Raw genomic sequence first — 15,092 nt, forward strand, 5'->3', positions numbered from 1 at the left:
ACTTCACCAACTCATCATCCATCTCTAACTCTTTTTTCCAAAGTCCCTCCTCCCTTTGCCTCACTCTCCTTATTTCTCTCCCACTTCTATCCAGTACAATTTCACCCTAAGATGCACTTTGGGAAAGTTTTAATGCAGAAACGCAAGCAATCTTTCAAAGACACAGTCACTTAATGAAGTTTCACACATTTTTGTATCTGCTTTCCTCTCACTGACAAACAACTTGCAGAAAACGCAAAACCTTCTCTCTAAAATCATCATGGTACTCACAGTGACCAGTTTCAGTACCTTTTGGCACAATTAAATACACGGCTACAGACAAAAAACTTTACCAGCCTAGTTCCCTATGCAGAAAAGCAGAGAGTGCATAAACTCCCATTTCTTAGACGTAACCAGCTCACTTCTGCCATGTCTGCCCAGATCACAACTTCCCAGTTAAGCCAATTTGGAGTAGGATAAACCTGTCAATGAGACTCAAGATCAAGCCAAAGCACTATGACAAAATGGTAGGGCATTTCCTCAGCCAGATGAAAGTTTTTGACATTAACATTAAGTCAAAAGCTTGGGCTAACAAGATCCTTTAATTTTGTTTCTATTAGCACCACTGAATATTTATAAGATTCAAGATTGTGTGTATGTGCGAACTTCCTTTAAGTTTCCACTTCTAAAGCTAGATCCTGCCTCTGAGGTGACACAAAGTATTCATCTTTTGTTATCCTGATCTGTTCCAGGGTCTTGGATGAACCAGAGATTATATGGTGGACCAGAATATGAGGTCTCTCCTTTTGGAACATCTAGGAAGATGGTGTAAATAAATACAATATTTACTTTTCCAAGGCATTCTTGTCTTTAAACTTTTAGGATTTAGCAGGTAATTATAATACTTGCCAAAGGCTTTTTTCCATCTTTTATTTCCTGGACAAATTTATTTTATAAATAGCTGTTTCCTTAACTGAAATATTCTGACTTGCTTAAATGGAATTATTTTAGTACAGGCTTGAGAAGGAAATCATTCTAATGTTGTTACAGTGAAAATTACAGTGAGATGTACAGTTGATTCTGGCATAGCTGTAACCTCCACTGTTGCTCTTTCTTGCTTGCATAAGGGCAAATATATTCCATGATATACAGAAAGCACAATGCTGTGTAAAAACTAAATGCTAAAAAAAACCCCTATACCATTAGGAGTTACTGAATGTACGGCACAATGTTATTTTTAACGTTTTACTGTTAGCTACACTACAATCTAGCTTGATCGAGCACTGATTTAAACCCATAACGAGCTACTGAAAATCTGCGTTTCAAAGGGAATCATTGCTATGATTTTTCATTCAGTATATACACAGGGATCAAAAAATAGTCTGGATTTTCGATCCCTTACTTGAAGCAAGTGCTGCTAGGGAATTAGGCCATCTTTTGATCACTTCAAGGATCAGCTGCTGACTTTACAAGCAGCAGAAAGGGATATACATACCAGTTCCTCCTAAATACTATGAAAAAGAGGATGTTCACTTGCTCCTTACTCCAGTCCAGGGGTCCTCACACTCTTTAACCAGGGGTCGGGCGCGCGGATGAAGTGGCAGGCAGTCATCTCCGGCTGCTTGATTTCCCCCCCAACCCCTGGCGGGGGGGTCTGTAAATACTGGGGGCCGGATTGAGGACCCTGGGAGGCCGTACCCGGCCCATGGGCTGTAGTTTGAGGACCCCTGCTCCAGTCTATTGCAGTTGATTTCTGTAAATCCAAAGAGTTATCTCAAGTTTTGTAACCCAAGAAAACTATGCACTACTATTCCTTAGAGAAAACCAGGAGACAGCCTTCTGGCCCAGGACCCATTGGGATGGCAGACCTGGATTTCTTAACCAGGACACATACTTTTTAGGGTTTCCTTACGGCATTCAGAAGAAAGCACTGGACTATACATACTCTGGACATAAATGGGTGAAACTAAGAGAAAGTAGCTGACGTGTGTATGTTCCTTCTGTGGAAAAACAACAAAACACAACACTGGTTGTGGGGTAGTATTTCATACAATGACTGCAAGAGCCCCCCTAATAATACCAGTGGTGAGACTGCACTTATTTTCAGCAAGATAAACAAGAATACATGAATAGTCTTATTTCACCCCCAAAACCTTAATGTCTACTGTATTTTGCTCATACATGAAAATATGTTACTGAAGATGATGACCATTTTGTTATTGTGACTAATGACAAGAACAGAAAGGGTTTTAGACCAATTTCAGCAGAAGATAATGCTGTCCAATCCCACTGACTTTTCTTTGAACAAGTACCGTTTAAACCTTTTTTTATTCTATTCCATTTGATTTCTTAACAAGATCATTTTTATTAACTTCTTAATGTATGAAAGAAAACGGGAAAAAAACCCCAAAGAATAAGGTTAACAATTTATATACTCCTTGTTTTCAAGATTTAACTTTTTTTCCTTAAAAAGATTTAGAATGAAAACATCCTTAAAAATGAACATTTAATGTAATAAATCGAATTTATTTGAGCTTGAGCTAGCTATTCATGAACAGAGTCCAGCTAACTGGGAGACACAATGGGGCAGATACCATTTTGTAATGACCTTCCTATAGCTATTCTGCCCCATGCTACAATCACTGCATAGGAAAAAAATCTCTTCCTAAATTCAAACTGTAAGATTCAAAGAAGAAAAACATTTGCTTGCCTTAGACCTTTGTAATGAGCATTAATATGTGGCTCGATACACTGTAATAGGCTGTGTCCAAGAAGCTCAGACACAGTGTGAGAAAACACTTCTCTGTTTCTTCCTCACACTATTTGCTTTAAAATTAAAGGTGGGCAGGCTCTGTGAAACCTGCATCCATATTAATCTTGACAATCTTCTACAGAATCTCTATTAAAGCTCACAGCTTAAGAGCTTAATGTGTGCACAGTTTCCGCTTTGAAAGAGAGCCAGAAGCTCCAGCCTCCAGAACTGATCTTTTATTTTTTTGTTTCATTCACTAGCATACAAGAAAGGCCAGTGCTTGTTAGCATGTGAATTTATGATTTTTTAAACCCTTTCAGTATGGAAACAGGTTTTGTTTCCTCTTCTGAGTTTGCTTGTTAATAACCATAAACTAAGACACCTGGAAAAAGCTAGACTTTGATGCCTACACTTTCATGTCATCTCTGAGTAGCAGAACATCTCCATGGAGCTCCTGGTCCTCTCTAGAGAAACATCTTGTCACATCAGAGGCCATGCTTCCTGGCCAATTATTTGTTTCATTATTTTATTTTTATTCATGACCGAAAACCATCACAGGTGAAACTCCAGGCCACAAGGAGAAGTGAGGAGGGGGGATGTCAACCCAGTCAAGAACAAGTGTAGTGAGTTGGGCAGGTCTCTGCTCTCTGATCTAAGTGGCTAATGGTGCCCCAGCTTCGATTCATTCCTCACCTGTCATCCTGGCTGAGCTGTGGTACAGCTGCACTTGTGCCCTGGGTATCGGTCCTACGGGATCACCTTCCTGGCTCCATGTGCCCTGCCCTATCCCTAAAGCCTTGCCTGGACACCCTGTGAGACAGCCCAATTTTGTGACTCCCCAACATCATCACCGAGATTTAGTTTGTGTGTGTGTGTTTACATATATACATGTGTGTTTACATATATACACACACAAAAAGGAGGTTGTAGCGAGGTGGGGGTCAGTCTCTCCTCCCAGCTAACAAGCGACAGGACAAGAGAAAACAGCCTCAAGTTGCACCAGAGAGGTTTAGGTTGGGTATTAGGAAACATTTCTTCACCAAAAAAATTTTCAAGCACTGGAACAGGCTGCCCAGGGAGGCGATGGAATCACCATCCCTGGACGTTTTTAAAAGATGTGTAGATGTGGCACTTAGGGACATGGTTTAGTGGTGGACTTGGCAGTGCTGGGTTAATGGTTGGACTCAATGATCTTAAATGTTTTTCCAATCTAAACAATTCTATGATTCTGTGACTTGTATTCTTTCTCTAGATATTTTTATATATTATATATTAAAGAATAGTTATATTATGATGGTAATTATTATAATTATTAATTTTTATTGTTTTTCTAAGTCCTTTTCTCTTCCAATACTAACTGGAGAAAAACTAATTTAAAGTTGAAGGAATACAAGCTACTTCTTGATTTTATGTTACTACATGTCCAAGTGAATGTACTGCACATGTTTTTCCAATTTCAGAAATCTTATGTTTGAAAACACATAAAAAAGCAAGTCAGAAACAAAAGCAGATCAAGCACATGACATGGCAGGGCTAAAGTTAGTATGCCTGCTTTAGGGAGACTCGTCACCTGTCATCTGATATGGCTGTATGGGATTAGTTTTTCATCCAAAACATGCTTTTAAGAAGGTATATCATTACTCAAGTCATTAGTTTGCAAACTAAGATCTTCTAGATCTGACAACAGCACTTTTCCCCCAAAACCTCTCTCTGGAAAAAAAGATGCAGCTTCTGGAAATTAAGCAATTAATTGCTAAAACATTCCCCTATGTTGAAAATCAGCTGCACCCTAAATAAAAAAGAAAATGAGTAAAGCTTCTCCCTAGAGAAAGGTGAAAAGGAGGCCAAATCTGAAGGATTTTGATCACATCCCCACTCACTATCAAAAGAAATCATCTCTTGGATATGATTTTACCCCTCGCACTGCTTCTGCACAGCAAAACATTGTCAGTTCCCGGGGGGGAATGATGCAGCGGGGAATGTTTTGATCTGGGACAAGCCTGGTGTACTAACATTTTAGTAACGATGGGATTACTTACAGCATCACATTGACCTGGGTGATTTTTTTTCTCTGGAATTCCATGACATTATGCTTCTATTTGGGATTATTTTGCTGACATGAAACACAGCGCAGTCCTCACTGCTATGGCACACTGAGAAATTAGACACTGGTTTGGTAATGGAGGGTATGTTCAAGTTTGAGATGGCATCTGGCAGCGCAAACTGAAGGAAAGTTTGAGAGAGTCAAATTTAAGGAGTGAAAAGACTTGGCTTTATGCCTTTCTTGTTACTCATTTAACCTTCATTTTACAGCAGCCTAAAGTTTTTGCTTGTCTAGAAACTTGCCTTTTACTTCTAGAAGCACAAGAACACACTTTGAATGGACTTGCTTCTTTCTACAACAATTTACAAACCAGATTTTTCCCAGGGGAGGGTGTAGGGTTTTTTTAAATAAGGTACACTTAGTATGACTCATATTAAAGCTTCTTCTCTTACACCTGGCTTTGTTACTCTTTGCCAATGAGTAACTCACAGCGGCAATGAAACTAAGCTGCAGCAGGACTCCCCCTGGGGCTCGCCTTCCTTTCAAGTGGAGGATACAGCTTACAGATGGTTAAACAGCAAATTAAAAAAAAAAAAAAAAAAAAAAAAAAAGATATGAGAAGGAAACAAATCAAATACTGCACTCACAAAAAAAGTCAAAAGATGAGGACGGCAGTTTCACTGTATTTTTTCATAAAGTAAACAAGTGTCATACCTTTTTAAAAATTCCATATACTCAGTATGCTTGATGAGGCCTGTCCTCATCATTATTGTTTGAAAACATTGCCGATCAATAGCCCAAAGTTTCACATTTACGAGAGCTGGAAAAAACAAGACAAGGGGAAAATGTAATTAGCAAAATGTCAAAATTTGAAAAACCTTTTGTGAACTGCAGAGGAATGAATTCATTCATGAGAAAGCACGAAAATGGGTACACACTGCAAAATAGTAACATAAAACTCATTCACCGGAAATGGACTAAGCATGCACTGAAATGATCTGAAATATCCTCAGGTTTAGCTGTAGTGCATGGGCTTTTGGAAAGATCACCTAAAAGCAACTGCGAGATGAGAAGAAATCAATGCAGGCTGAAAGCAAGCAAAAAATAGGGGGTCAGTTCATCGAAACCTGGGACATATGATTGCCTGTGACACTGAGTGATCTGGGGAGATTTTTTAGTGCATTATCCTGTTTCTGAGACAGCAAAATTCATTAAGGTTTCATCCAACTCCCAAAGCAGATAACAAATTTCTCCTTGACCTTGAGAGATTTGCCAGAACCAATTCCTGTTATATCCTAACAATTGAACAACTCCCAATTCTGGAAAGTCTGAGTAATTTTTTTTTCCAATTTTAGTTTTCAGGTCTCTGATATATTCCAAGACTTCAATGTTACACACCATATGCTACATCATATACTTCAGAAGTGAAGTCCCATTGTAAAGACAGGTATAACAGATTACCATTGCATAAAGTACAGATACTCAAAGAAACCAGGATCATGTGAGTTGGATGCGCAGAACCCCAAGTGGTCCATGTTTTCATCTCAGATGTGGCTTGGAGTTTATAATAGAGCTTCTCCTTAGAGAAACAGTTTAATTAAACAAAACTACTCTAAAGACCTCTGCACTTGTACTGATATTTTTTTCATGGAGTAATGGCAATATATTTCAACCCCATATCCCATTTCACTACAGGAAACAGAAATGAGCAAAATGACTTTCAGCAAAATATTTACCAATATTCCCACCAATAAAAATCCAAGAAATTACTTTGCTTTTATTTCCTGGTCCTTTACTTCACAAACACCCCATTCAATAAGTATTTATCCCTAACTGCATCTGCAGGATGAAAAACCCTCAAAGTGCAAATTCAAATTTTTCTTCTCAAATTGCACTGCAGAGTTAAGTGAATGCACCACAAAATTTAAAACCTGTTCTCATTTTCAAGACAGAAACTCATTTTTGAGAAGCATTTTTAGCATTATAATAAAACTGATGGGAAAAAAAGACATGACTATAGTATGAGGGATTTCTGTAAAAAAAATTAGTCTTTCACTCTCTTCAAAGTGGAAGAGACAATTAACATGAATGGCATTCCTATTTTTCTGGAGTTTTACTGTCTTCTGCAAAATAGGGGGTTTAATTGATTATTAGATGAGCTCTATCTTAAGAAAAAATTAGTATCATTGTACAGGGTATGTTGGGGGATTCACTGAAAAGGATGGTCTCTTGCTGTACTGGCTAAGGATGATGAGGGTTGATATGAAGTCACTAAATCTCAGCAAAATCCCAGTAAATTAACTGAAAGAAGGAAAAGATACCTTGTAAAGTAGGTGCCTTCTATCTAGGTGAAAAAATGTAGGGGATTTCAGCCTGCCTGGCTGTTTCGGGATGGTTTGCATTCAGTGTAATGTATGATTACCACACAAAGCGAAAAGGCAACTTGGTCATGACTGGCAAAAACACTGATAAGTAAGTATTTTTAAAAAAAGATGTAGTGAATGTACAAATAACAAACAAATAAAGAGTTTATACATCCTTTTGTTTGGAGCAAAATATCCAACAGCATTGCAGTGTCCTATCATGAACATGTACCATAAACACATCTTACTTGTTCCTTAAAAGCACTTTCTCCAAAGTACAGCCAACTTCTAGAGTACAATGAAAGTTTTCACCTATATTTCTTTCATACAGTCTTTATAGCGAAGGCATGACTGCTAAGCTGACACCATTAGCTGAGTAAGCTTGGAAGATAGCAAATACATAAATTCACCTTCTTTTTTTCTATTGTGTCATGTAATTATGAAAGACCTTCCTTTAAATAATTCTGTCTGCTGCTGCTTCCCAATGTGTTTTAATAGATTCATCATCTTAGGTAAACAAGTAGCTCTGAAAAATGAAAAGGTTTCATCCCGGTCTCAATCCAGGCCAGCTGGTCCATAACAGACACATCCGATTGGCACCTGGGACCAGACTTGTGTCGGAGTCCATCAGAGTGTTTAAGAGCATGGCCTCCAAAGGGCAGAGTCCCCATCCTTGGCTTGTCAGATGCATTTATAGGCTGTATGTCATTATGCCTTAAATCTGTGACAGATGGCAACCAGCTAACTCTTATTTTTCATGTGCACAGTGGATAGCGAAGGTACTCAGTGGATCTTCCTTCCTGCAGTGGGTTCAGATATAGCTGCAAAGATACCACCTGTCTCTGAGGTCCACAGGGGTACCACTAAGCCAGATAAGCGGTGGACACTTACTCTCCTCTGATTCCCACATGCTTTACAAAGCACAGCATCCTATTTGATATCAATCCCCAAAGACCAGAACCAGTCACTGCTACATGGCCCGTGCCCAGTATGTTCTCACATGGTCTCTTAATGCACTTAGGTAAATGGCAAATATAATTTAGCACCTCTCGAGTAAAATGAAGATCCATTTATTCCTGCTAGAAATTGTTCTGTTAAAACAAATCTCTGTAGCTGGCAATCTTCATGGAAGCACAGGACCAGAGGCTTACGAGTCACATTCCCCTGAAAGTACCCTCTAGTAACCCAAGTTATAGATATAGATACAACCATATTTATATAAGACTATATATACAAAACTACATACACACATTTATATATAAAATGTATGTGATATTTTATAATTGTACATTATTATATACTATAAAATGTAGATTTCAATGTATCCATATGTATATCTCCTCATTATACATACAGCAGTGTACCAGCCCACTCACAAAGACCAAGCAGCTCAGGAAAAGTTAAGTGCAGACAATGCACTTCTGTACTGCTAATTATAATTACTACTCATACTTTATATTCACATTTATCCTGCTTAATGATAAACAGATGTTTTAATAATGGATAATCACAGCAGAGCTTTAAATGTCAATAAGACCCTTCTAATCAGGTATGAGCATAATCTCCTGTTATGCTTAAAATCCTCTGTAAACATGTTAGAGGGTTATTGAAGGAACAGTATGAATTCTGTAAGATTTGACGATATTAACAACTTCAAAGAGATATATTTATGAGTGCCCTGAAATGCAAAATATGTATATGGGACGTATACCACAAAGTCAATTCTGCCCTGAATAACTGAGTTGTAACAGATACACACACAGGCGATGCAGAGATTTTCTTTTCTGTCCCTCTGCAAAGAACGTGATGGATGTAAAGGTAAAATTATCTATGAAGCATGATTTCAGGAGAATATCTTATTCTCTGATTGCAAGAACTACAATCGTAAAGGAATATGACAACATGAAAATAGATGTGTGCCCATTTATCTGTAATGGGACTTTCCTGAGACTAGTCAATAATATAAACCACAATACCTCAATCAAAGCAGCTAAACTGGAATTATACTAAAATCAAAGTTTTTTGCCTCTTCTACACTTTTTCATATGATAGTTATAGCTGGGGTTTCGTTTTACCTTTGTAACAAAGCATAACATGATCATTGATGATCCAAGAAGCCACCAAGATTTTGGCTGGCACACAAAAAAAGCAGCAACATTGTAAGGCAGCAATATGCATGCTCACAAACTAAGGTATATTATAAAATATGCATTTTTCATAAACACACCTCCTTCACTTGGAGGCACAGATAAAAACAGGGATGCTCACGATTTGGACCTCTAAATGATTGTTTATATAGTACCACCATTGCATTTTTAGGAGCTACAGCTCCCCAGGTGAGGGTATCAGATGATGCTGGGCAGTCTGCAGTCAATGCAGAATATTTTAATTCTGTGTCAGAGGTGAGCAATCCCATCAAATCAAGGATTTGGCGTGAGCTCCTAACAAAGGCACTAGATAATTAGAAAAACACAGTTAAAGCACTGAGTAGCTAAATTAACCTCATCAAAGGCACAACTACTTCTGCTTTCCAGAAAGATTTCCTTTGAGAAACAGATGCATCTGAATCTAAAACTCCAGGTGAAAGTGATGCAGTGCAAGGGCTGAAATCAAAACAAAATGCCCCTAGATAAACAGCAAAGAGCAGTGAGAGCTGAAGCAAAATAATCAAGATTTCATGGGTCAAAAAGGGACAGGGGTGGAGATTCTATCACTAAAGTTTAAATTTGAAGTGTTCATTGTGGTCAATATTTAATTTGTGATAAGAAATTGACTGAAATTATTTGAAATAATAATTTCAGTGTATGAGCTGCACCCCTCTCTATGCCAAAATCGCTGATCTAAACAAATAAAAAATTTCAATAAACAATTTCAAACTTCTAAGTTTTCTTCCTATTCATTTACCTGGGAAACCTATGAAAATATATCCTGTTTTAAACAGGTGAAAATACACCCCCAGGGATACAGAGTCCCCAACACAACCCAAACCTTGGGCTTCATTCTGGCTGGTTGTGTCCACTGGCTTGTTTGTGTGCTGGGAGGCCTTTGAACATAAACCAAGGCAAGATAAAGGTATTTTCCCTGGTTTTGAAGGATCACATGTGCGTATCTTTCATGATGCAGCACAAACCCAATGGATTCAGCAGCTCAGACCCTCTCTGAGTGTTTTCTCAGGGCCCAAGGCAGGGCACAGTTTCAGGGTGATGCAAATGAGGAAAACTAAAAGCAGATTAGGTTGCAGCCAGTCTCAAGCTGAACCTGCACATCTTCCCACCTCCCAGTGGGATTTCACCACCGGCCCATACACAGCCACAGTCCCCGCAGGGCCACCCCAGCGCCTGGCACTGCTGGGTCAGAGATGGAGGGACGCTGGGGAGGGCGGACAGGCACAGGACATGGCACCAAGGAAAGCCAGAAGGTCGCCTTTCTCCTGCTTGGCTTTGCACTCTTAAAAGACGTTTGCAATATTTTGGCTTTGATATGCCTCCTTCTGAAACCACAGCACTGTGTTTTACACTGCAATTTTTATCTGGTCTTTACTGTATATACAATATATATATATATATATATTGGTGTCAATAGTGGCATAATAATACATACTTCCAAAAAAATTAGAGAAAATATTCAGATTTTCTCCATCTATTGCACTAAATAATAGAGTCTATTCATTATTGATCCTCTCCGAGGCTTAAATTCTCTTGATTTTTAATACCGCTGTCATGCCCCAGGCCTGCTGAAGACAAAGTTTTTGCTCTTTTGCTTCTTTTCTTCTTGTGGACCCAGCAGCTGAAAATCATGAACTTCAGGCTCAGATCCGAGCTACTCCTTTTCTCTGGCACCACACACAAAGGCAGTGAAAGGGGGGGGGGGGGGGGGGGGGGAAACAACTGCGAAGTTTTATGTGAAAAAAGAATTTACAAAAGAGCAACATGAGCATTACTTATGTTGTATTTGTTATATAATATTATATATTACATGCTAATATAGCTGGGGAAGTCCTTCAGGTGCATTTGCTAAGATGCACCTGCAAAACAAAGCATAAATTTGCACAGCATTATCGGAAAACTATCTCCCAATATGGATTTTAAGCACAGGTCGCTTTCCTGCAAAGCAGGTTAATCACAAAATGTCCTTTTAACCACAGCAGTGCAGCAAAGATTCATCAGTAAAACATTAAAATGTGCTTAAATCCTTAAAATCAGAACGTGAGAGCAGTGCCCAGGCAGGTGTATTATTTCAAAGCGGAACGCAATACTAATATGGCCCTGCAATCCTTTAGCATTCCCTTCCCAAGTTTCTACATGCTCAGTGAAGCCTTCGCAAGTTTTTCAAGGATCACTGAGTGAACCATCCTCAGCTCAGGTGCTCGCTCATGGCGTTATCAGACCCCAAACTTTTTAATGCCTTGTACCGTAAGCCAGAATTCATCACCTCACTTTTGCTTTTAGGCTATTTTATTCAAATAACTTGTTCGTTTCTCCACCCAGGAAAGCCTCAGGCCAAGAAACAGCAGCATCTTCATGTCCTTAAGGCCTTTCCAGTAGCCATGGTACAGGAAATTTCCACTCAAACTTAAGCATCCTCCCCCCAGGTTTGACTTTGCAGGGATTATTGCGCAAATTACTGTTGGGGAGAAGAGAGTCATTTCCAGTTACTTGTGTTTCATTATGTGTATCATATCAAATGATGACGAAAAGCACATTTAACTAAACAGAAGGAGCACACTGAATTATTTCACCCCACCAAACACACTGTGGATCACGAAAAAGACCCCAGCAGACTCCATTTCAGGATACAGCATGGTGCGACACACAGGGGATGTATTTAACAGCTGGAGCAACAGTAAATTTTTCTATTCTCAGATGTTTCTGTTTGAAGTTTCTCACAACTATGGCACTGGTACAATGACAACTTTATCCCGATGCTATCCGTTTTCCCAATAGGTCCTTTTCTGTAACTCTCCAGGGGATTTTGTCACCTCATACCGTGCAAACCAAGGGACAATTTTAAATTTGGTAAAGAAAAGATGCATCATTCAAGCAGAGAAAGATAAACATTTAAATATACTTTTTCTCCCCAGCATGGATTTTATCCGTGTGCTCCTAAACTGGGACAGTTTGTTAAAAACAGTGTTTCATAATAAAAAATGAAAACATTCCTAGAGAAGCAGGAGAAAATACTAGAATTTTATTGCATTCCAGGCCAGAGCTGTGGCTGCTCCTGGCACACAGAGCATGGAACCGTAACTGAGGAGAACTAAGAAGAAAAAAAAAAAAAAAAAAATGGCAAAAGGCTTCCTGTGGGCCTAAACCTAATTCTAATGGTGGAGAACAGGATCGGGATGATTTTGGTTGCCCAGGGCTTAGTGCAGAAGGATGCTCAATGCTGGCGTTACAGCAGTGTTTCATACCACGTAGTGAATTTTTAGGGTGCAGTGTCAGAATGGCAGCAGGGCACTACAACCACAGTCCTCCTCATGGTGCTGGGCTAAAAATGGGGTTTCTTTGCCTGCACAGTGGCAATTCTGCACTGCAGCATAGGTGCAGGATGAGCCTGTATCATTTCCATCTGCCTCTTTGTGGAGTGCCCATTTGGTAATGGTCTTCAAAGCAGAGGTCAAAAATGCACTTCTATGAGTGCCTGAAACAACGATCATACTGCTATGTCCTGAATTACGTAGAGGCAGATTTCATCTTTACTGTGATCTTTTAAATTTTTTATTCCTGTATCCCTCCCTGAGATTAACTTGAATTTTGATGACAAAAACATCTCTATTATATGCATTACAAAACCCCATTGTGCAGAAGTTCCTGAGCTGTATTGCTCATGTAGAGGACAGACGGTAACTGCTGTTTCAAAGGCAACAACTGCTTGAATAGTTGAGCTCTTTTCAGGCCATCAATATTTTTTTTTAATTTGGATTTGCCTGACCTTTCAATAAAAAAAAAAAAAAAAAAGCCTCTGCTTTACCATGGAAAGGTGCACTTAGCACCGTGCACAACGTATCCCAGCCTCTCCCCCTTGGCACCAGACCCCACCTCAGTGCCTATCGCTGAGGAACGAAGGCAAGGAAATCCTCAACACTTCAGCGCGACTACACCCACGTTTACAGCAAGAGATGCTCTTGCATGTGTAGCTGGGACTATCTGTCATTAGAATGAGCTAGCAATCATGAGACACCTCACAGGAGGATGCTGTACCCATGCATGTTACCTCTAATTCATGTCCCAAGCCTCCTGGCAGGTGCTGCTTGATACTCACCTACATGCGGTGTAGATACACATAAAGTAACTTCCATTTTGCACAAGAGACAAGTACTTTTTCTTTTGAAAACCACACACACTGTTTGCACTTTCAGAGTACCTAAAGTACAAGCCCATCCTGAATCACATTTTGGAATCAAGACCACTGCAGACTTTAAAAAAATGGGCATTATTTCATACTAAAAGGATGAACCATGTAAAAACAGATTAATGGGCAAGTCTGTGAATTATATTACTTTCTAAATGACTGGTTTTGGCTGCTGTTTAAGCACTGGTCTCAGCGGTGACTAATAACATATTAAGGTTATGTGGGGAAGAAACAAAGCAGGAAGGACATGACTCAGTGAAAGTTCTCCAGATAGCTTTGCTTTCACTACAATAAACTATGAAGACCCCGGACATCCGAAGGAACTGTATACACTTTGCACAGGAATGAAGCATGCCTGGATAAGATCAGATATGACTAAGAAAATAAACTGATGGAAATTAACAAACTGCTCTTTTCCACCAGAACAAAATCACCTCTAGTATTAAAATGTCAGTGAATAGAATTTTACGGGAAATAACATTAGTGATGAAGACAGCTGAGAAAAACTGGGGCAAACAAAATGAAACGCTGCAAGTGTACTGTAGAAATGACTCAGTGGAAATTACGACCACACTTTCTGTTCATCTTTAGTAAGAAACTAGTAAACAGAATAACACCATTAGTATTTACTTATAATTAACATAATGCACGGTTGGTTCTACTGTGGGTTTGGTATGTTGTGCTGGAGAACATGGGCAGACTCCTCCTTTCACTGAAGTGACTGGGCTCTGTGGGGCCAACAAAATGGTCTATTTAAAACAAAAATGTAAAAAGGATCAATTAATCCCATTGCCCATGTTATGTTGTTATTATTCTTTGACGGAAGGGATGCACTTGGTGGCTGAAGGACAGCGAGGGGAGACCTTTCCCATTTGTGCTGTGGTCTGGCTGTCCCTGTCATTCACATGCACAATTCAGAGGATGAGCTGGTCCTAACAGAAGCTCCCTGCATGTCTACCCCAGGGAGGCCTTGTCTCTTTGATTTTTTTTTTGCTGTGGGCGATCCCCCTTGTGAAAATCTGTATCGCAGCAGGAGAGTAATGAATATGTATAAAGAAATGGCAGCTGGGAGTTTAGCCAACTCGTGCAAGCCCTGAGGCCCTTTTAAAGTTTCAAGCCAAATGTTGGTTGACTTCAATGAAGAGGATTTCATCCCTCCTCCTCCATCGTACGGCTTACAACCTAAAATACCCTTACAATTAAGATCTGACATCTATCAGCCAGTGCTATGTACAATAATCTACATCAGATACTACATAGGGTCCCAGGACTCTTCTTCCCAGAAGAGTGAGCTGAGTAATCCCATCTTCTGCCCTAACAACCACCTTCATCCAGCAAATCAAAGAAAACTACTTTCTCCTAATGAATTACTCAGGAATAACCCCAGCCTGGGTGTATTTATTAATTTAAGGCCCATAATATTTGGCTGAGGGTATATGTTGTAATTTTTTTTTATCTAACCTAATTCCCAATCTTCCTATTGCCTCTCAAAAATATCTCAGTCCTCTTCTGAGGAGTCGTAATTTTTTGGCCTGAATGAGAAGTCACGACAAGGACTAATTAAGCATTATGAAAGTCTTTAATTGTATCAGGTATTTTTCCT

The 15,092-nt window shown here is 39.3% G+C and overlaps 1 protein-coding gene across 2 annotated transcripts in view; it reads right to left on the reverse strand.

Moving 5' to 3' along the window:
* The window catches only part of PRKG1 (protein kinase cGMP-dependent 1), a 508,740-nt gene that overhangs the window by 189,425 nt on the left and 304,223 nt on the right, over positions 1-15,092 (reverse strand). For both annotated transcript variants that reach the window (XM_055790419.1, XM_005235115.4), the window contains exon 4: positions 5,490-5,595. In XM_055790419.1, the coding sequence (XP_055646394.1) occupies positions 5,490-5,595 (106 nt within the window). The remainder of the gene's footprint in view (positions 1-5,489; positions 5,596-15,092) is intronic.

Source organism: Falco peregrinus, chromosome 1, assembly GCF_023634155.1.
Source record: "Falco peregrinus isolate bFalPer1 chromosome 1, bFalPer1.pri, whole genome shotgun sequence".
NCBI lineage: Eukaryota > Metazoa > Chordata > Aves > Falconiformes > Falconidae > Falco > Falco peregrinus.